At 39.7% G+C, this 23,833-nt stretch overlaps 1 protein-coding gene across 5 annotated transcripts; it reads right to left on the bottom strand.

Annotated features, from left to right (window-relative positions):
* Nucleotides 1–845: 845 nt before the first annotated feature.
* LOC103721479 (E3 ubiquitin-protein ligase UPL2-like) lies at nt 846–22,870 on the bottom strand. 5 transcript variants are annotated; one of them, XR_005513706.3, is made up of 18 exons: nt 22,678–22,870; nt 22,386–22,519; nt 18,568–18,663; nt 18,279–18,482; nt 11,534–18,104; nt 10,244–11,334; nt 9,774–10,076; nt 9,489–9,696; nt 8,955–9,220; nt 8,581–8,873; nt 4,923–6,039; nt 4,702–4,848; nt 4,509–4,589; nt 3,824–4,049; nt 3,567–3,706; nt 2,662–2,768; nt 1,498–1,915; nt 846–1,155 (listed from the first exon to the last, which is right to left on the bottom strand). XR_005513706.3 is itself a non-coding variant. In XM_039130997.3 (17 exons), exons 2-17 carry the CDS (start codon nt 22,479–22,481, stop codon nt 1,813–1,815), a joined length of 11,049 nt encoding a protein of 3,682 aa, XP_038986925.3. In that variant the 5' UTR covers nt 22,482–22,519; nt 22,678–22,870; the 3' UTR covers nt 1,252–1,812. The 5 variants fall into 5 exon arrangements, 1 of the variants encoding a protein (XP_038986925.3); XR_005513707.3 differs by having other exon boundaries at nt 846–1,150; XR_015972579.2 differs by having other exon boundaries at nt 1,728–1,915.
* Nucleotides 22,871–23,833: the final 963 nt, after the last annotated feature.

The raw sequence follows: 23,833 nt of genomic DNA, 5'->3' as shown, positions 1-23,833 counted from the left end.
GCATTGGTGGCCTAATATCCGTTAGGCTTTGACAAGTCTTGGCTTTGATTTTGGCAATTTTCTGGCGACATAAAGAGAAGTACTCAAACTAGTATCTATTAGCCTTTGACAAGTCTTGGCTTTGATTTTGGCAAATTTCTGGAAACATGAAGAGAAATACTCAAACAAGTTTGTTTCATTTATAGTTTATGCCCTAGAGCTGTTACAATTTATAAGCATAGCCAACTAACAACAGGAAATAAATCCTAAAGGTGCTGAGTCATATTAGACTTCTACCTCAATAAACTTAATTAGACCCAAATTATAGTCCTAATAGACTTTCCAAACCAGCAATATAGGACCAGTCAAGCATGGACCACATCAGTTACACCCAATGGTCAAAAATTTCTACAGATGCCCGAGCCTCATATAAGATGCCCTTAAAAGTTGATGGCACCAGAATAGTCATCTCGTGGATCACTGCATAGACACAGAATAGTCCTCTTTTCTATCAGGTTATCTTCAAGATATTTTGGTAACTAATGTGAATAATTACTCAAAAACTTTGTAAAGCAGCTGAACCAACAAAAAAAAAAAAAAGGAAAAATTATCAAATTGGTTGAAAAGAGTTGATCTTGTTGCTGCAGTAAGCCTCTATTGACCCTATATGCAAATTGCATGCATTTCACGCACTAGCCATTTTTTTTATGTTCATTTGTATGAGATAAATTACCCTACATGCAGGTAGGAGCTCAGGTTTCAATCCAAACGGTTGTATCAGTTGTATCTGACTCTCTCGTCACTCAAACAAAACAGAACTTGAGAGTTGCCCCACAATGGAGGTTTCTTTATTTCATACACCTGAATGAGTCAAAAAATACCTCCGTTTATTTATGGAATATTACCAGGTCAGTCTAATCACAATTTTTCACTCGTTTATTTGAATCAGCTTGCTTAAATATCATAAAACAGGAATCATTCCGCGAAGTGTATGTCCGAACTTTTTTTTTGAGGTGAGAAGACAACAACCAGAGTTGCACAATCCCATTCCCCAACTTGTTCTATGCTTTGTTGCTTCCTCCATGTTTTGGTAGATAATGGATACTTGCGCTCGCATTCCAAGCATCAAAACCTTGGCCATAATTCCATCAATGGTAGAAGGCATTAGGACCTGTCCTGCAGATTGCATACATGCCCAAATCCAAATTTTAGCATTGCTAATTCCAGAATTATACACCAAAAAAATCTGGAAACTAATAAAAGACACTCCCCTTTCTGGTAATACACTATATACATTGCATCAAGTATATTATTGAAAAAGAAATGCACGTCTATCAACTCTTATCGATAAACTTGCAAAGTTCACAACGATTAAAATATTGTACAAATTAATAATTCAAAGACAACAATTTATAAGCTATCCCAAAAAACCAAAAAAAAGAGTATACAAAAACTATGGCGCACAGAAACAGCTATAGTTAAAAGAGGAGACATATGGACATTAGACTCAAAGCCGACCTGTCTTATATTTGGGTCATGAGGAGCTCATGCATCCTACCCCATTAACATGCAAACAAAAAACTTGCAGGACTTTTGGAAACAGATAGGAGCTTCTATCTCTTATAAACCGGCATGATTCTACCCACAACTGCAGCTTCTGCTTCTGAGAAAAAAAGCCCTGGGAGACTACTAGATTATCTGAAGCTGATGGAGAATGACGAAGAAATGACAGATTGGAATTGTGTTACCAACAGCTGGGCCAGGTCACTGGTGGAATGCTTGCCCTTTTCAACATTTGTATCTGCACAAGTTCAAGGCACACGCTGGCGACCGTCAACCAAACCCAAACCCTTCGTTTGCTTCATGTATGGCTAGAAGCAACCTCTCCTGCAGCTGTTCCTTGGAGGTGTATTCAGGCAGGTCCAATTGGTTGAAGCTGCACCAAGAAAAAGCAAAACAAAAATGAGCGAGGCAAAGACAAAAAACTCCAGGAGAGCACAAAAATAGAATCACCACCCAGTGCTATACAACTATGATGCATGCTTAAGACAGTCGTCGCAAAATGACAAGGCTGAGAGACCAGCAATAGCCATGCCAGGGGAATTTAGCATTAACACATGCATAGCCTGTTCCATCTTCAAACAGAAGCTCTACATCTGTCAACTATGTTTGAAATTTAAGGACTACTTTAAGGTCCAAAAAATGAAGGCTTTCTCTGGTCTTTGACAGTAGAAAAAAGAGCACTTCAACAATAAAGGCAAGTATTATGGGGCTAAATTGTAAGAGAAACGATTTCATAAACCATGAACCCCAGCACATTGAATAAGGGTGCAAAGTGACCATAATTTGAGATTGTTTCTGTTGAAACATGGTAGTTGACATAGCTAGTCAACATTCGGAATACAGCAACTTCCCATAATAGACAACAATGGTGATGACATGGCAGGCATTTTTTTTATGTCCACAAACCATGTCGACACCAATGTTTTCCAGCATTTTCCTCCTTATATTCCATAAACCCAAGGCAGTGGTTTGCATTTAAATCATAGTCCTTGTAATACAGAAAATCTCATATCCAACAATATCAACATTATCTAAACCCTCTGGTAGAATTCAAGATACCCCTGCTGGGAAAGTTCACATCTACTCAAAACCAAGAGGCTAGCAAGAAGAGAAGCATACCAGGTATGAGCTGAAGGCAGATGGTGGGGGCTGCCATATGCCTTGTGTACCTGAAACCTCTGTGAGCCTGAGATTCCTTGGAGGGCACTAAAACCTTCCAATGGGACCTGCAGTTCAAGTTAGAATGTTAGCAGGCCACCACAATATTTTCAGCATATCAAGAAAATCCAGACCAAAAGCATGCACTCAAACATGAGTATTGATGCATGTACTTACAGTTCAATGACAATGAAAAGTTATCTACACTAGTATAACATTAGAGCCTTGAGTCAAAGCTGCCTACTGTTGTGAACCCAAGGATACGCACATCTCTTGATTTTATCTCAGAAACAGAACACATACATCCAAAAATGAAGTGGATCTGAATTGAAGTCTGTAAAAAAGAATAGCTAGGAGCAAGGTTTGCAATCTTGCTACTAGTACCATATCAGAAGAGTATCGGTACACCTAGTACAAGGATCAACTTGGTGTACTGACACTCTATAAGCCCCATACCGATTATCAATTCAATACCAGCATGATACACTGGTACGGGGTGGTACGCACAGGTACTGCAAACCTCAGCTAGGAGTAAAAGCCATATCCATACATTACATCATCAAATAATAGTATCCATCAAATACACATATTAAATCACTTACATGTATCACAAGAGACCTATACTAGTTATTAATGATGAAAATAGAACTTTACGGTTGAAATATCTTACAGACAGTTATAGAGTTCGATGCCAATCAAGATTGCCTTATTGGCCTAAAAGCAGATATTTAATTTGAAATGGATGCACCCGTAATGTCTGAAACAGATGCAAATTATTTTGTATATTTATCAGCTGTTGGCAATGGAGCCTATAATAACCACATCTGCTGCTCAAGAACAAAGGCTATCACAGAGGGAGAAGGTACCTTGGAGGTGCCAGTGACAAACTGCAGGAACCGAGCTTTATCCTCCTTGCTGAAGCCCTGAAGCACTTCCCAGAACCATTGAATGACAGGCGATGCATTGCTGTAGCCAGAATACTCAGTATTTGCTCTCAAATCATCCACTGAAAGGAGAAGAACCAAATCAAGAGTAAGAAAAAGACAAAAAACGAATAATAGCATTGATCCACATTATCTTTGATCCTATAAGCGTGAAAATAATGATCCAATTAGCAACTCACAATCAATATCTGGAAGTCCACTGATCAATAATTCTAGCTCTTTGTCATTGAAAATGGATATCAAATCCCGAGGTATCAATTCATTGAAACCTTCCATAAATGCATTAATTTGGGGCCTAATGGCGGTTGTTAGGCGGTGTTCTGCTACACGATCTACATATTCATGTTTATTTTCTTCAGTAACCCTGATATTTCGCCCACCAGGAATCAACTCACAATCAGTTACCTGCACAATAACATATGATCAGCCAAGGAAACATGATACATGTAAAATATGATATGTAAGGACTGCATGAAACAAGTTGAGTACTATAAGAAACACAAATTGCGGCGTTCTTGAAGATCTCATATCGTTACAACATGGCTTCTGGCGATCTTCCCTAAGTCTTGTTTTGGTGCAGAAAGCAGAAGCATATAAGAGCAACAAGAAAATAAAAAAAAAATATGGCTAGACATTTTGATCATCTTTAAATCAACAATGAAGATGATTTTATCCACTAGGGCTCCTGCATGTAATTACAGTTATGTTTTCATTACACATCTACATTTAGCCTTAGTTTTCTACTTCTAGCAAATAGATTTACAGATGAAAAAAATACATAGTGGGCATCTTCAATCAGCACTAGCTCTTGCACTAATCTCCAAGCAATATCATTATGGGAAATAAATATGAATCAGAAACTACCTCTGCCTTCTCATACAATATCAGCTTCTCCTCATCAGCATCCATGCTGAAAGTAAGGTCCAATATATCACTTATATCATTCTGCAATTACAAAACAGAGAGAAACAATGATACATTCAAAATAAAAGTTGACAAAAAAGAGAGAAACAACATTACTCTAAAAACTCAAAAACAGAAATGGCAGACAGCATACCTCAAGCATCCACTTTAGGTTCTTATAGTAGTCAGGATCAATAGCCTCAATGTCATGATAAGTGACCTTCGCCCCAAGAATGTGCTTGTAGAAAGATCGAGTAAAATGAACATCTAGAAGCTGACCATCAAAGAGTGCTTTACCAACCTGCAGGAAAACAGACAGCATTAGGCATCAAGGATAGTTTGCAAATAAATGCTTTTATAAACAACAATACCCACCACTCTTCCTATAAACTTGAAATATGAGAGATGTTCTGTTTGGTAGACAGAGTTGGGATTTGGTTGAAAGGTTGACTCATTGCCCACTGTTGTGAAAAGCAGTGCACCCTTGTCAAATATTACGCGAGATAATAACTGATACCATTCCCTGGTAAGCCCGCCAGCATCGATACCTTCTTCTCCTTGGAAATGAACAGTCAGCCTCCCCTTCAGATCTTGAGGTGATCTCATTCGTAGTTGGTTATAGGAGTCTTCAAGTATGTAGGCTCTTCTCACAGAAATCCTCACTGGACTGTGATGATGGTCATGTTGATGTTTAATTTTTGATCGGAAATAAGCACGCTTATTGTCAAAATCAATGAAGCGCGGAACTTTTAGCATAAGCGAGAATGACTTCTCGAGCAACCCAGGATTCTGCCGAATGAATGCATTTAACAACTTCCTATGTTTCTCCGAGAATTTAACAAAAGCAACATGTTTCTCATCAACATTTGGACAGGTACCCAATGATTTCTGTCCACTAGTTGAAGTTGTGGAATCTTCAATATCAGAAGAAGTTGTGGCAGCAAATTCTTGAACTGTTTCTGATTGTCCGGGGCGTAACTTTTCACAGGTTACAAAGAATGATTCAATATATGGCAGGATGTTTTGGGTACCTGCTGGCAGTGGAGGTGCTACACCTGCAGCTGTGGATGCCAAATGTCCTGAAAGAGCAGATAAATCTGAGGGGGATTCTGAGGTGCTCTCAATTTTGCTTATGCAGTTGCTCAACTCTACCCACAAGGACTCCAATGCTGCATTTATATCCCATATCTGAGACAAAGCATCAGCATAATCTTTTTCCAGAAGAAGCTGTGGATTCTTCTTTTCATGTAATGCAGCAACAAGAGAGCTCAATGCCTGCAAAACCCTCAAGACTGCAGTCCCGTTGGTAGAAGATGTGCTAAGAAGAGCCTTTTCAGCATCCTCATACAAGTGTAATTCAGTCATAGCACACAAAGTCAAATTTTGCACAGAATTTGCAAGTTCAGTAATGAATAAACTGCAATAGCTAAGAGCAATAGCCACTATCTTTTTCAACACATCAGCCACAAGAACATATGCATTATCAGACAACCTGCAAAATACCACAATCAACTCAGCACATAATAAGAAAAATGAAAATGTGAGGCTTCAACATCCAGACAAAATATCTTTGTGCCTTGCTTATTAAGATGTAGGACTTAGAGAGAATACATAAGAATGAACAATATACTGAATCGGTCAGTCAGATATACGGATTAAAATTCCTAAACAGTGAAAAGGAAATCAAGGACTTAAGAAAGCAGGAAAAAAGCTTGCCAATCCCATGTAGCAAAAGAAAAAGGAATGAAAGCCAGAAGATAGAAAATTAAAACAGGTAGATGAATTTTGTTTACGCCATAACAATCACCCAATACAGTAGCATCTAATATTCTGCAAATGTTGATAACTTGAACACTGATATAATAGTATTTTTTTTAGTCATTAAAGGCAAATGTGCCATAGATACTAAATTTTATGATCGAATATTTCATGTCAACTCCTTGAAAAAGAAATTAACAATTCAAAAACAATAGTAGATTATACAAATTAAAGATTTAAACCATTGAACATCGTCTACGCTATAAAAAAAAAAAGCCTAGAAACCAAAACATTTGGTGGTCTCTAACCTATTCATTATTAGGTGTCAAAATAAACAGTTTTAATAGCATGATCTATGTTTTACTATGATCTACTCATCAAAACCTAGTGAATTAAATCATGTTTTAAGATGTGTAGATCATCTTCAGCGAATTTTCAATTTATGTGCCCTATCATGTATTTTACCACACTAGTGCAATTGATAACGATCATTTCGTACCCCTTGATACATAAATTAGAGACCAAAATAAGATGAATTTGGTTTCTAAGCCTTTTTGCAGTGCAGATCATATTCAACAAACAATTTGGATCTTCAATTTGGATGTCCTATCATTTTTAGAATCCTTAACTTCTTTTACCAGGAGTCAAGGTAAAGTGTGTAGTTGGTATATATACATACACACACATGTGCGCAGAGAGAGAGAGAGTCCGAAGGAAAAGAATGATCCTTTGCTATTCGAGGAGGAGAAAATGGATCGCCTACATAAGAGTCCTTGATAGGATGCAAGAATGGTGAAATTTTACAAGCTTAATTAGAAAGGATAATGTTTTTCATTGAATCAAAATCGAAGACAAGCTTAAAGAATGGAATAATAGTTCACATTGTTGAGAGATTGGTTCATTTTGAAAAGATCCCATTTGCCAAAAGTATGCCCTACATTATGCTTGCCACGACAAAAAAAGTCAAAGCTCATAGACTGAGAGGAAACATATACGGATCGACTGAAGAGGAGACATTGCTAGTGCACAAAGAGACATTATAGGTAATAGGCATGATTTAGTAACACAGGTAGGGGTGAAAATATTAAATGCTTCTACATGACAGCCAATGTTCATGTCCAATTGAATATAGCAATTATTCAAGCAAGCTAGTTAAATTTTCAAAATTAGTAACAAATAAACCATTAAATTTAAAACATGAATTGCTCATCAAAGTTTGTATGCGCAGCTTCAAAATATAATAGAACATAGAAAATATAACATATTTTTTTAAAATTTTTGGCAAGGTTCAAAAAATTAGTAATGCAAGCTGTACTTGTCAAGTACCGAGTCAGTATGGTACGATATGATACTAACATCGTACACATGCCAATGCTAGTCAAGTTCCGATTCACCCAATCAAGGGTTTTGACTAGATCTGGAGAGTGAGCAGGGAAAGGAGGTAAGTCGGCCAATCTAGGGTTCGTCTCAGATTTCAAGAGATAGAGGGAGGCTAGCATACTACCGATGGCCTGCGAGGTTATGGAAAAGATGGTGGTGGAAGTGGCGGAGAAGGCCTCCGTCCTTCCAGTGGCCCAAGCAGATGAGGATAATGAAGTGCCAGGCTTGCTCAATCTAGGGTGAATCTGCTGGAAGAGCTCCAGTGGTGAAGGGCGAAGAGCCCTCCATAAGCAAATTGAGAGAAAGAGAATCAAATGAACTAGAGTTCCAGGAGGGTCGAGGTTTTTTTAAGGGATCAGTTCAGCCCTGAACAGCAGGTGCTGGTCAGGACCAAACCAAACAGAGCGGAACCAAGCGGTTCTGCTCGGTTCACACCAGTCCTACACTTGTTCCGAACTGATATAAAGAACCATCTCGATTATGTGCTGGATTGGGATGGTTATGTAGACCTTGATTTTTGGATGACAAAACAGATGGGTTATTGCTAAAAGTAGTAGTTCTTACTACAATCATATGGAATCCATGCGAGCAATACAAATGGCAAAATAGAAATAAGTGCCAGTCAATAGGTCCCTGTGTCCCTCTAGATGAAATAAACATATTCAGGTATAATGTCTCAAAATACATCTTAATGTATGATAAAGAACAAGCATAAAGTACAAGACACTGGAGACAATTTAAGCATACTCAGTATAGTGTTTGGAAAAAGGTATTCTTAATTAATGTATAGAAAAGAAAACCAACAATTCCCTTCATCACATTCATATATATAATGAACTATGGAATATTCAAACACATAATTAAAACAATTTAGACTAAAGATTGCTCATCATACCCTTCACGTGCAAGCAATGAGCAAAGAAGTCGCAGTTCTGCTTGTGGTAGGCTCAGTAGAACAGCTCGTATACTTCTTTCACCGTTTACAGCCGAAGAGCCTCTACCAGATTCCTCTGCCTTCAATGATTTTCCATCCCCACCAGCAGAAGATACAATAGCATCAGTATTCATCTGTGTATCTTGCATGGTGTTATCTGAACCAGATGGTTGATTGGGAGACTCTCCAGATTTATTAGATAGGCCAGAATCATTCTCAGCATTAACCATGATAACTTCAAGGAGATTTAACAACTGAAAGAAAGAAGGTTCAAAACATATAAGAACCAGAAAATTTCTGAAACAATAAATTTACAGTGAATACTATTTCATTACCTGTTCAAGATGAGCTATGCTTCTCATGTACAATGGCTGATTCAAGAGACTCAAAAGCAGGACAATAGCAAAATCCCCTTTCTTATCTACAGGTTTTTCTTCTTCCATAATAACAGCCTTACCACGTCCCTGAGAAGAAGCATCCGCTTCACATACAGGTGGCCGTACCAACTCAAGATGAAGTAAGAGCTTTGCCACATTTGGATGATTCCGGGCCAAGTATGTCAGGGTTTCTAGGATACGACGGGACACTAGAGGAGGCACTCCTATAGATTTAACCAAACAAAGGGTGAACATAAAGCACATTAGTTTATTCATGAGTGCAAACTGACACTCCCTCTGGCTCTAACTCATCAAGAAATCATTAATAAGATAGGCTAATAACAGATCATAAACAAGCTTTTACTACTCTCACACAATTATGATCAAATAAAACAATTTATAACCTGAAACTGAACAACAAATAACAGAGACAACCATGAAACAGTCTATTGAAATCGTTAAAATAATTCAAATGCAAATGCAACACAATACCATTTGAGAATTGAGGCCGGGAGTATGTAACATAACTCTGACAGCCATACAATCGATAAGGTGGTTCAGCAGCATCAACTGAATTATCAGTGGAGCCCCGCAGATCAAGCATAAGCATATCCATTAGTATTTGCACCAAAGACATTCTAGTTTCATGATGGGCACATAGATTCAAGAGAAGCCTTTGTAATTGACCTTTATATAGAGGCTGTGAAATCAAAAGACAAACTGTCAGTCCCATTTGAGTTCGACTAGAAGCTAGAGTAAAGAGCACCAAGTCATTACCTGAACAACACGAAGCAACCTGATCAAGGCTTTCAGAGCATCTGTATCAACCAGAGGGGCCCCATCAGTTTCAATCAGCTTGCCAGCTGCAGACTTGTGGGCAACATCACCAGTAGTTCTGTCTAGACTTGAACCACTAATATCACCATGCCTAGAAGACTCAACCCGCCTTCTCGAGTTCATGCCAAAAAGTGTACCACTATACCGGTGGCGGTGAGCAAACCTTTCCCGCAGCATATTTGCTTCAGCAACAAGTGCAGGTGTCAAAGTAGCCAGCAGAGTATCTGGGGATGTTAAGAGCACCTGAAAGCATATGGTGGAACCATTGAAGACGAAAACATGTTATGAAACATAACTTATGTATGTTGTGAAGACAATAAATCTGTATTAAACCCAAAGCCTCTAAATTGCAAGCACCATTCTAATTGAATTTTCACATACTAATATCAAGATCATCACACCATGCCTACCTCTTCTCGTATTTCTGAAGGAAACGTAGCTATTATTGAAACAGCATCCATTTCAACAGGCTGTCCCTCCAATTCTTGTGACTGTTGTAGCCTCTGAGCCCGTTGTTGTGCAAGGACCTCTTCTCGGATATCAGGAGGAAGTGCAGCAAGAAATTCTGGATCAATGTCTCCATCAGCTTGAGATCGCTCACTGGAAGGCTGTGCCACTTGATTCTGTCGTGAAGAAAGTACTTCTGCCCGCAACTCCTCAGGAAGAGCCTCTAAAAATGTAGGATCAATTGCATCTGTATCGACATTTCTATTGGATTGCTGCTCTTCATGTGGACCACTCTGACCAGCTTCTTGACTTGCATGTTGCGGAACCTCACTGACACTTTCCAGGGATACATCCCTGATACCCATTGGCACTGTGTTTCCTGAGGACCTTCTCACCCGAGTGGATGGTTGCAAATCGCCCAAAGGAAGCCTATCTGCAGGGCCTTGCCTTTCTCCATCATCATGCCCATCAACACTTCCTATTTCCACTTCCAAGCTACGAAGGCTTTCCCCTAAAGTTGCACCGCTTCCACTGCTTGCTTGGCTCACTGCTTCCACATCTCGTACAGCTGCATCACTGCGTTCATACTGCATGTCAGCAACTTGCTCATTTGCATTCGATGTCTCTCTTTCTTGAAGTGAAGCACCATCAGCAGGTCCAACACCAACATTTCCAGTGCCATCTACCATAGAACTAGGAGAAGGGACAATCATATTTTCATTATTTCCACTACCTCCCGTAGTTGTTTCTTCACTTACTCGAGCATCTGATCTCTGTAATTGGTTGGATTCGTCTTTTTCTTGAGGGTTGTCTGTAGACACATTCTGGTCAGAAGGTTGGTCAGGTGTAGGGTGCCTTAATTGGGAAACAAGTAACTCCTCGATGCCTAAAGGCACCGAAGGTGCACTCGAGCCACCACGTTGCTGGCTATCATCTAACCACATATTGAAGCGATGCCCATGTCGTCCACTTCTCAATGACCGGAAAATAGCATCCAATCGAGGAGAGGTACCCTCATGATTTCTATCTGAGAAAGCCATATCAACCGCATTCTCTGAAAATAATATGACCACTGGTATCAGGCAATCATCAAGTAGATATACTAAAAAAAACTACATTTCTATTTTTTTATTATTTAGTTCAATGAAACTCTTCAGTTACTTATTTCTATGTTAGGAACTTAGGATAGATGACAGGAATTAATTAACAAAGCACATAAGCAACAATGCCAGCACAGTCCACAAATAACTCACCTGTTTGTCTTTGATGAACAAGGTGCCTGAACGAAGACGGCTGTTCCAGGAGTGGATGTTCAAGATGAGCACCATGATCACCAGCTCTTCCGAGAAGATTGTATATAGATGTGGTGCGACCTTGGCGTCTTGAACCAAATATGTCAAGAGGCATCACACGTAGTGTCTCACTAGAAAAATTGTTGTTCCCACTAAAAACTTCAATGTGGTCAAAAACGTTGATACCATTAAGTCCCTCCTCTAGCCGTAGTATGACTCCATCATCATCTTCATCATCATCATCCTCTTCCTCTAGCACATCCTCATCAAACTCTTCATCATCAATCTCCTGGTCATCCTGATCTGTATCAGGATGTGACAACTGATGGACTTCATCTTCCTCCAAATCATTGTTTTCATCATCATCCTCATCATCATCCTCATCAACTTCATCCCCATCATCCCCTGACATATCTTCATCCTCATCTTCATCACCCATTTCATCCTCTGCGTTGCGTGGGATATCAAATCTGATCTCCACAGTTGAAATACCATTTTCAATGCCTGCACCGTCTTCAGAAGCTTCATGCATAAAATCATCTTCAGCTTCACGAGAAAAACCCCCATCCATATCCCGATCATGATCCATGTCATCTGTAACAGAACGTGAACTGCCTGAAGTTTGAACAGAATTAAAAGATTCAACGTGGTCAGCCACCCCTTCAGTATGATCAGGCTGGGATGTTGTTTCTAGCAATCGGAATCTACTGCCACTATCATAAGATGATCCTAGTTGACTCCGATCAGAAGCAGGCTTCAGAGAGTTGTCACCCTTTGCAGCATTAAGATCAGCAGAATGAACATATTCCTTAGTTACTGATTCCAGAGCCTTCACAATTCCAGTAACAATCTTTGGTGAGTCCGCAAGATCCAAATCCAGAACTTGTAGAGTATGCGTCAGTGACCGAATTAACCCAGCATCTATGAAGGTCACTGAAGCTTCTGCTGAAATATATGCACCGGACGGTGAACGGGCAGCAAGGATATCATTAAGCAGGTCAACAAATGCATGCATACTTGAGTTTGGAGCACTGCAACCACTTGATGAATCTACAAAGTCATTAAACAGACTATGGATTTCAGAAAATATCCTTTTACGCCCTTCTGTAGAACGGATAGATGATGCCACCAGAAACTGGTTAGCCCTGGTAGCTAACTTATGCCTCCAGTCTCCATCTGCCTTTTTATCCTTCTTGTGGATCCCTGGGTACGGAAGAAACTTGTGAAGAATATGATGAAATATTCCGCCACAGCTATTAGCAGATGAGCCACGTGCAGGACCACGGAAACTACTGACTTCAACATCCCTACGAAGCAAGACATTAATTGATGAAGCATAAGTCAAAAGTATTTCTGTCAACAGCTTCAAGATGAAAGCAGTCTTGGCAAGAGATGCTGAGGCCTCCTGGCTAACAATTTTGCTGTCTTCAGATGAAACAGCAATAGCTTTTCCTTTTCCTTTGGCTGAAGTGTAGTCAATATCCATGTCTGCTACTGATGGGGTACCAGGAACACCATCAAACTGGTCCTCAACTTTTGGAGACGGAACAAAAGTTACAATCAAATCCAACAGATGCTCTATTACTGTTGTAAAGCTTTGAGGAGATTTTCGGTGGTGTTTTGTGTTCTTCGCATTCGAATCTGGCAGTTTACCATGTCCGCAACCTGCAGCAATGGAACTCACATCCCCTGCAGTAAATTTTCCATCAGAAGCTGGTGGCTTGTCTTTCTCTGTCTTGTCTTTGTCTTTCTCCTTAGACTTCTCTTTCTCACGATCTTTCAACAGCATGATGTACGGCCTGTCACCCACCATCTCAATCTGGCACACAGCTTGAGCAGCTTTCATGAACACCACTGGATCCCTAGAAATAACAAAGGCCAAACTTTGGACAAAATTACGTGGTGTGACTCCAGCATTTGAGTGTCTATTTGTGGATGTGACAAGACTGTGACGTATCTCTAACTCCATAGCCTGCTGAAGAGTGTGGGGATCTTCTAGAATGTGACGAACTATTGCCGATGCGACATTGTTGAATCCAGAGAATAAGCTACTAGTTGGCAAATTAAACAATGCATGCAAACCTCCAGCATCTAAGAAACTAACAGCAACCGAATGAACCTTAGTCAGTGTTGCAGACAATTTCAGTACCACATGCATGGTCTCAGAAGGTAGTTGGTTCTGAATGCATCTGCAACATATCTCTAAGAGCCTCTTCTGATCCTGCATATCTAAAAACCCAGTACTTGATCCCAGATTGGAATGTGAATCCTTCTGCTTGCTCTCATCGATCACCAACGGGGTCTTGGTATTAGGATCATCCTTTTTCAGCTGCTCCATATTCACAATTTCTGACATCAATTTTGGATCCACCTGCAACATACGATCGATAGAAAGAAAACCTGCAGTCACCCATTTTGGAACCTGGGACTTCTCACCAACCTGCAAACCAAGGTTCCATTCCGAAAGCAGATCTAAAGCAATCTTTATCAGACCAGCCTGAAAGGCAACTTCTCGTGCTATTGCATCTTCATGAAGAACTAATGCTAGTACATGAAAAAGTGCAGACAGCATATTGTTGTTGGATGGATCAGATGCCAGACGACAATGTTTTACATGATCAATGATGAAATTGAGGACCTTTGACCGGTACTGACCATCATTTTTTGAGCAAATCGTCACAAGCAGATCACGAACAGGGAAAGCTAAAGGCTCCTTCACCTGCAGAAGTCTGATGCAAGCAGATAAAATTTCATCAACAGGAGGCAATTGGACTGCTTCCTCTTCTTGGTCAAGTTTATTACGAATTGCAGTTTCATCTTCCTTTGAAGATGCATCAGAGTTCCCTAGAGACATGGCAAGAGCTCGAGCAAGTTCAGCATCTTCTTGTGGTTCTTCTGGATGTGAAAACAACCAATCAGTCGCAATCTCCACGCTATTTGTTCCCACCTGTCTCAGTGCCTCTTCAGCCCTAGCCCGAGAAAAGCCCATCTCTACAATCAGTGATATTGCTGATTCATCAGGTGGAGGACCACTTAATCGAGCTCCAGCGTTGCCACTGACATTCCTAACTTCAACCCCAGAATAAACATGCCTCATGATGGATATCATTGCACTAATGAACTCCATATCACATTCAACGAAATGAGGGTGAGTCCAGATAGGAAGTATAGCCTTCAATACCTTGGACTGAAGCAGCTTCACAAAAAACTCAGCATCTTGAGGAAATGGAACATCTCCATTTGCAATAGGTTGTTCAAGCAACTGTCTTGCGGAGGAATATAAGATGAAGGATGATGTCACAAGGTGGTCCATGAGAGTAGTATAGCTGGCCAAGGGACCATATATCCAAGAATTTTCTGTGTCTTCCTTCTCTTCTTTACAGATTTTATCATCAGTCTCCATAGGAGAAGCTGGCACACGGTTAACTGCAAAGAGCAACTGACTAGTAGCTTCAAAAGTTGTTAAGATGGAGTGGATGACACCTCGACCATAAAAGCAACTTAGTATGATTGGATTACATGACTCTGGCCTGTCTGATAGAATCCCATCAATAAAGTCGATGACCTTGCCAAGGTAACGACATTTTGTGGATATGGAGATCTCCATGTCAGGAGGACTCGCATGCCCCCGAAAGTTCAAGTGTTCCAGCACAATTGTGGCAACTGTACTAACAACAGATACAACAGATGAGGACACATTGAAACGATTGTTCTCACGACGAGAAGCAAGCAGCATTGCCTTTCCCAGCTCCATAAATAGATGGCTAATATGATAAGAAAGTGATCTCATCATGTCACGGCAGGAAGAATAATATGTTCTCTGCTTGTCTTCTTCCGCTTTCATAGTACTATTAGCATCTACAGAATTGGAAGATTGTGATTGGGAACTAGATGCAAATCGTAAACTTGAATGACCATCTATACCAAGTCTTTGCGAACCACTAGCAGCATGGCCAAGATCACGATATATACTAACAAGGTCAGAAAGTTGTGACTCTATACTCCACCCTGACACTCTTCGTCTCAATAATGGATCAAGATACTGCCTAAAAGAACTAAACCTTTGCTCGTCAGATTCACTTATTCCTGCTTCTGACCTTTGCACCTCATTTGCAGAAGTGGAAGATTCAGCATCTGTCTCGATCTTTGAATCTTCAAGAAGGGCAATTTGCCACAACACTTCCCGATGAACCTGCCCAATATCCTCTAACACATCCCTACTAGCATCTCCAAATTCTGTAAGTAATGCACTTATCCAACGGTTATCTTTTGATGCAGCAAGGAAAAGAAGAAATTCAACTACAAAAAGAGAAGAAAAGATTCCACTATCTGGTGTAGCCTTGGGATCCAATAAAAATGAGCCAGCAATTGAATTAAACCCACTTAGAGCTTTCCTCAAATACTCTCTCAAATAAGAGGAAAATGCATGCGCCAGAGGTGCAGAATGATGCTGAGTAAAGCCCTTAAAGACAATAGTGCTATGCAAAGCAATCGGCATACCTTCAGACGACTCTGTGATGCTGGGCTGCAGTAACAATCTCAACAATGTTTCTATACCTCCCTTCTCCACAAATAATCTACAAGTTTCAGAGTTTTCCATAGTTCGATGAACAAGAACCATGACATGAAAGATGCATAACTGCACAAACTGCTCATGGCTGATGCCATCAGCAGCTGAATCCAAGGCACTCACCAAATCATGTCCCTCGTTTAACTTTTCCTCAAGATCTGTTTCCATGGCAGTGTTCTCATCCAAATTACCAGAAGAATCCTTGCATTTGTCTTCTCCCATAGAAGCAAGTTTGTTGATGATTTCAATGATTATGTCAACACCCGTGCTTCTTAGTGAAGATACATGCCGAAGAAGCTCCTCCACAGCATTTGCTAAAAGAACAACACCTTCATTCATTGCCACCAAATATTTCCTGGTTGTGAAAGTGTCTACAAGAAACCGCAATGCAGCAGTTTCCTTAACTGCCTCCAATCCTTTAGCATTGAGGCATATAGCACCAAGACCATTAGGGATACAAATAAGAGCTTTGGAAGAGGGAAGTATCCCAGAAACCACAGATGACAGAAATGAATCTGGAAGACCAGATTCATTCAAAACAGGAAAGCATGTTGGGTCCTTGTGAATAATTTCACTCATAACAGTTACCGCTGAAAAGTAAATATCTCCTCCAAATTTATTCACATTGTGAAATATCAAAGATAAAGAAGCAGGCAATGAATTATCATGGGAGTTCTGGGACCTTGTAGAATTTGCCGGAGAATATGTAGCAGAACCGAGTGCCTTGAGTAAAGCTTTGATAAGCCGCTTCCGGGAATAAAGATGATCTTCATCAGATCTTAAATCACCAGCGACTATTGCGTTGCTATGCTCATCAACTGTGCCAATAACTCTATGGACTTCAATCTGCAACCTTTGAGCCAAAAGCTCCACCCCACCTAAATCCTTGAACAGGGATACAGCTGGACTACTGTATTCCATCAGCTTTTGAAGGGTCTTCACTGCCGAGCAGACAACATGCATATGGGCAGGATCAAAGTCCTGTAGAAGGGGTAAAAGAGGGGGAACCATTCCCGAGCCCCTTATAGCACTCCCAGAACTTGAGGATGATAGAATATGAAGCAGGAAAAACTGTAGAAGAGCATCAACAAATAATGGAGCAGAAGGATCACTGGGGTTACTAAGTGACAAGACAGCCTTTTGAAGTACACTTAGCAGTAGCATACGATTTCCACCAGCAGAAATAATACTTGAGCCACTCAATATTCTAGCCCGTTCATGAGATGATGCATATGCAGCTAGTTGTGCTCCTAATGCAAGCATGGCAAGCGCTCTTATAGTTCCAGGGACACAGTCTTCAGAACGAACTAGCCTGATCAGCTCGTTTGTATACTCAGGCTCATTTGCAAAGAAAGATGCAAGTTCATCTTGAGCATCACTGGATTGTACCAGAACAATGAAGGCAAGTATGCTGATTCTGCTGTACAGCCTACATGTTCTGGAAGAACGGAAGGCATGGGCATATCTAATTCTTGTAAGCAATGAGAACCTGTGTTCTGGAGGTACATTGAATTGGTCAATGTACTGCTTCAAAATGCTCAAATCATCTTCTTTCCGAAGATGAAGATCTGAGATATGTATGACACACATGTTGGATGATTTGCTTCTCTCTCTGGTTTGCTCAGTGTCAGGGGAAGCAGCCATGTTATACTCAAAATGGAGGGTTGAGCCCAAACGGTATTGGACCCCATCACACTTATTTTCCACATCTGATGGGAACAGGCACAATCCTTCATGCTGGTTCCTCTCATTTGCCACAACACATGAATGTAAACCCAGACCTTCTTCTTTGCTTCCCCAGCCCTGGGCCAAAGACAGTAGACAGCTGTTTACAGACCCACAACCTATCAGCTTCCCGCTCACATGTATCTTGGAGGGATTTATTTTAACCAGTGCAGAAAGAGTCTCCAATGTAGCAATAACAATCTCTGGATCTGTAGATGCAAGCAGAAGCTTGAAATGCTGATGCAAAAAGAACATGGAAATGTCAGACCAAAAATCCATGCTCAACTCAAGCCATGTGCAATTCCACTATAATTATATGAGTGAGCACACTGGTGTACAATTTCTCACTAGATCTTTGATTACATATTATCAAAATAAACAGATGGTGGAACATACAGATCTCCAACTTACCTCGAGACCGCCAAATGAACTCTTGTTGTGACAATTTTCCAAAATAATTTGCATGACTCTTAAAATTTGCATAACGGAATGCTTGGGAAATGGATGTTCATCTGAAATATTATCAGATAAAAGAAGATCTTTCCTACAAGAGAGATATGTCTTGAAGTATGTATCAAAATGCATAAAAAGCGGCCTCCAGTGATGAAAATTTCCCTAAAACCAAAACCACAAGCTAAGATCAAGAATACAAAACTAAACCGAACAAGGCAGGTTCATTGAAAATAAAATTTTACTGCACCTTATTGTACTCCCAATGGAAGCCCGAAAGAGGTATAGCAATATCATGTAAGGGACTCTTAATCACCCTATCAATAAATGCTTTAACTTTTGGTGGCTGCAAATATCAAAACAACATATCAGTACATCAACAAATTGTTGGGATTGATTCATTAGAAAAAAGAAAGCAGTCATACTAATTCCAAACAATTCAAGATGCATGAATGAAGCGCCATGAAGAAAGGAATAAGAAACATAATTTCTATTGTCGGCATATGGTCGAAAAAATTGTCATAAAGCCTAGGAAATAAAGAGCAGCTACCCGAGGTTCAGCAATTGGAAGACAGTTAATATCACAAGATGAGAACGAACCTACATCCAACTGACCATTGTTTCCAACATTTCGTCTAATTTTTACAGACACAGCATAACACATAAACTATGGTAAAGAAGATAAAAGATGTAGCTATAGCATGTGACAGGGCAAATGATCAATTTAAAATCACATGCATGTGGAGCCTTGCATTAAAATCAGATGTATAGCCTTGCATGAAAATCAGATGTATTCGCCTCCTACTCCATGTCAGTAACTTATTAAAATACAATAGACCATAATGCCTTTGTTCAATGCACTCAAGATTTCCTAGGAGAAAAGAGAAGGACTCTCTAAAGCTTGGTCATGCATTGTGAATGAAGTCGCGGCATCCACATGAATGAACATACAAGAATATGGACTTACAATAGTAAGTCAACCTAAAATTTGACCATCAAGGCAATAATTGCAATGTACTTGACTTTTAACAGACCTTTGCATTACTACAAAATGTGGGCAAGGAGTTAATTACTTTGCTCTACAATTATATATCAAAGCTCAACCGCCATAGTTTGAGCAAAATCAAGATACAGCATGTATTTATACATAAAATGTTCTCCATGAATGATTTAAGTAAATTAGCAATATTTAGAGTTTTCACCAAAACTATAAACCATAAGGGTGAGCCTTGGTGCAACGGTAAGGTTGCTCCATGATAACATATGTCACGAGTTCAAAACATGGAAACAGCCTTTCCACACACAGGATAAAGCTATATATATCTGACCCTCCGCAAACCCTACAATAGTAAGAGCCTCCACATGGCTGCCCTTTTACACAAACTACGAAACATAAATAATATTTAGGTTAATGAGTTTATGAAAGAAAATGCAGAAAATCATGCGAACTTGAAGTCCTAAGAAGATGGCCCGTAACCATAAGCATTACATAAAAAACCTACTCCTCACTATTTAGTTATGAAATGTCAGACCATCAAAAGCTATTCAAGGACATATCTGTATCACAGCCAGCATCTACTTTCATCAGAATCCTTTATAAAAAACACCCCTCAAATTAAAACCACCCCCAAAAGACCTCCACTTTCAAGCCTTCCTTAATACAAAAGCACTTGTGCGATGATCAAACACTCAGAAGTATTAAACAGCAAGTTTGAGTAGCTCCCAAACTGGACTAGAACCAGAAATGTGGAAGTTAGATTTTCAAATAGGGGGTTTCAAATAGTTTCCCCTATTTTCATTTGTAGAGTCTAGTGTTATCTGATATGCTTCATGCAGGAATCAGGTTCCATTCTGTAAATTCCAGACAGCCATTTTCAAATAGTCGCACCTATTTTCATCTGTAGAGTCTAGTGCTATCTAATCTGCTTGATGAAGGAATCAGGATCCATTCTGCGAATTCTAGACAACTGTTCCCAATGTCCCCCCCCCCCCCCCCCCCAACCAATTCTTTCAAAAAAGAAGAAGAAACCAGAGGATCTTCCTCCTTTGGCACTAAAATAGGGATCAGATTCTTACAAGAACTGGATCTTGAATACCTTTAAAATTGTTACTTAAATTGTAAAATAACATATTAATTATAAAACTAGTAAGTATTTATGAAACCTAGGGATAACAAGCAATCATATCAATACAACAGGCCAATAAAAAAAGGCATGAACAACCAAGACACCTATATTCAAAATCAATTATTCTATCTAGTGTCTAGCTAGATATTTTATTCTATTAAAAAATAATTAACTATTTTTTAAAAAAAATAAGGTTTCAGTGTAGATTGTTAGACTTGTTGAAAAAAAAGGAAAAAGAACAAAAACAAGGACATGCTCCTAATTAGCTTATTTTCCAGAAAAGTGGGAACTCACCAAGATACTTCTTGTAGTTGATCAGATTCTTCACTTGTTATGATTTCTTCTTGTTTTAATTTTATTAGCATAACTCTTATTTTTCATTCTTCTCTTTCACTGTAATTCTTTTGTTTCCCCATGCCTCCACTATACATTCTTGGCTGATTTGTTATTAGTTATAAGTTATTCCTATGTTTAGTAGAGAGTTGAAAATCAACATTGTTGTGGTTCTATTTAAATTGTTTAGTTCCATAATTAATACATGTGAGCAAACAACTCCATCTGCATTAGAATTAGAGTGACTTTCCAAGCATATGGACCCCTCTTGCTGAGGGAAAAGGAAGCAATCTATGCACCTCTTGTTTCTCAAGGACTATAAAAAGAAGTGGCCCCCCTTAGGCACCAAGGGCAAAGGTAAGGAGCAAACAATGAATAAGAACAAAGGCGGAGATAATAAGGTGAGTGAAGAAAAAACAAATAAGGAAAAGAAAGAAGAGGAGACCACTGGTAGCCCCTTTTTCACCATCGCTTTACTCTCTTAATTGGCCCCACCAAGACCCCTTTCTTTATTTATTACTATCTTGGCTTAAGTAGACAATCAAAATTTCAAAAAAAATAATAAAAATCTGGACTACTATTGCTTGTTCCTTCTTCAACCCTTCCTCTTGTCACCTACTCTACATCTTGTGTTTTGATCAACCACAATTCAAAGTGCAACTAGCCATTTCCAAGACATGGGTAAGTCTCATTGTACTGAATTTTCAACAAGCATTATCTTGAAATCAATTTTAAAACTTTTTTGGATGGTATTCAAGGATAGCCAGAGAAAAGGGTCAAACAGAGTATAAAAGCAAAACCAAACAACCTTATCGGTAACCAACCCACCAGCAAGCCCAGCAATAATATTAGGGGAAATCATAATAATAATCTTTCCCCCCAGATCAATACAATTCTTGGATGCTTACTTTTTTCCTCCTTAAATAGGCATGAAGAAACAGTCCAGGAACAAGGGAAACACTTTAAGAATGAGTCTGTAATTTGCCAAGTTTGACACAATACTTGAATAAAAGAAACTCCATCAAAAGCGCATAGCCCATACTCAGGACGGTATTCATATACCAGAATTCCTTTAAAATCAGTCACAAAGGAGTAATGGTAGCAGAGATCTCAATATATCAATAAGCCAACGGTTCCAACAGCCAGTCATCCAATCCCATCAACCAGCAACCCAAGTTTGATTCTTTTACACTCATCAAAGCATTTTGCTTCTACGCCCCCCCCCCCCCCCCCCCAAACACACACACACACACACACACACACACAAAAACAAAAAAAAAATCCCAAAAGAAGACCCGAAAACTCCCAAAAGCACAAAACATGCATGCACAGCTAAATCAAAGCAAACATTTTCAACAATCAGCAAAAATAGCCAACAATCCCCAAAACCAATCCATCAAAAAGACAAACTCCAATCCAGCAAAACACGTTAAAAAAAAATCACACATGCCAAACAAGTTAACGAAGTCCCACACCATCAAACAACAACCGATCAGACAAACACTTTTCCAATCTAATCACCAAAAAATAATGCTTAAAACCAACAAAAAAAGGAACAACTTTGCATCCAGATCGAGATAGGAGATTAAAATCTAGAGAGAGAACTCACAGGCTCGGACTCCAATTTTAGGGCGGGGGAGACCTGCCTGCCACCCGACAAGATCTGCTGGAGCCGCAGGGGAAAGCTCGCCCTGTGGCTCGCCATCGCGAATCCCTCTCTCCAAGTCCTCCTATATCAACAACCTAACATATAGCAAAGAAAAGCCACCAAAATATCAGCAAAAAAACCCAAAAAAACAGCAGAAAAAAACGACAAAAGAGATCGCAAGCACCATCCATCATCCGAGTAAAGGAGGGATCGAATAAATAAAAAGAAAAATAAAAGAAAACAGAAGACGAACCTGGGATTGGAGAGGGCAAAAGGTTTCGGGGAGGAGCCGGCAGCGGAGACGGAGAGGATGATGATGATGAGGCGATGATGCATACACATCGACCAGACGACTTATGATGAGTGAAAGACGAGCGAGAGAGAGAGAGAGAGAGAGAAGGTGGGGAAGGAAGGGAAAGGGCACGCCCCCGGAGAAAGCCGATAGACGAATACTTATAAGAGGGGCCATCGGTCGGCACAATAGAGAAAGAGCATAGCGGTGGAGGGGACTTCTCACATGAGCGTCACGTGATGGGGTAGGGTTGTTTCCTTCTTATCCTTTTCCTCCTTGGATTGGATCGGTTCAGCTTCGAATTGGGTTTAAACCGGGTCTCGTCATCAACCATCTATATCCGTAGATATAAGATCTATCAAACATCTGGAATATTTCTATAGTTGAATGCATGAATTTTTATATTTTTTTTCACTTTAATCCCGGTCCGCCCGGTTCAGTTGCCGGTTTAAGTGAAATGGATTTGAACCGGGTCTGATCGGAAACCAGCTTGCATACAATGTCCGAAATATTCTTTCCCAACCGTCTGAATGCTTATGTTTTTTTCTGCTTTTATCCTTGGCTCGTGGCCCGGTCCAATTGGTGGTTTGGAGCTTTTAGACTAAGTCGCCTTCAAACCAAGTCTTCATTTCTAACCATATATGTCCTTTGATATAAGCTCTACGGATGTAAGACCAATTGGATGTGTGGGATATTCCTTCGCTTGAGTGTGTGAATTCTTATGTCTTTGTCCCTTTTATCCTTTTTCTTGCACCATGGTCAGATCCAATTGGTGTTTGGGAGTTTTGAGATTGGGTTGGTTTTAAGCTAGGTCTCTTTGACCATCTATGTTCTATAGGTATAAAGCCAATCATATGTAATTTTCCTTTAGTAAAGTGTGTGAATTCTTTTTTTTTTCTATCCTTTTCTTTTCGGACTATGACCTGGTTTAATAGGAGCTTCGAGTTTTCAACCAAGTCAAAGTCTAAACCAGGTCTCATTAATCACTATCGACCATCCATGTTCTGGACCTATCAACCAAGTGGTCCAATTAGTGGTTCAGAGTTTCTGGACTCGATTCAGTTTAAAACATCTCATAGTCAACTACCCTCAGTTGATGCAAGACCAATCAAATATC

Source organism: Phoenix dactylifera, chromosome 13 (genome assembly GCF_051530095.1).
Source record: "Phoenix dactylifera cultivar Ajwa chromosome 13, Ajwa_hap1_PhDact_Kaust_v1.1, whole genome shotgun sequence".
Classification (NCBI taxonomy): domain Eukaryota; kingdom Viridiplantae; phylum Streptophyta; class Magnoliopsida; order Arecales; family Arecaceae; genus Phoenix; species Phoenix dactylifera.
This window is presented reverse-complemented; position numbering and strand designations above follow the sequence as displayed.

Bases quoted from the DNA above. Each gene is read 5' to 3' on its own strand.
- LOC103721479 (XM_039130997.3), bottom strand. From the start codon at position 22,481: ATGGCGAGCCACAGGGCGAGCTTTCCCCTGCGGCTCCAGCAGATCTTG. The intron at 18,664-22,385 runs GTGAGTTCTCTC...TGATATTTGCAG, and splicing joins TAAAATTGGAGTCCGAGCCT to CCACCAAAAGTTAAAGCATT. The intron at 6,040-8,580 runs GTATGATGAGCA...GGTATTTTGCAG, and splicing joins TCATTGCTTGCACGTGAAGG to GTTGTCTGATAATGCATATG.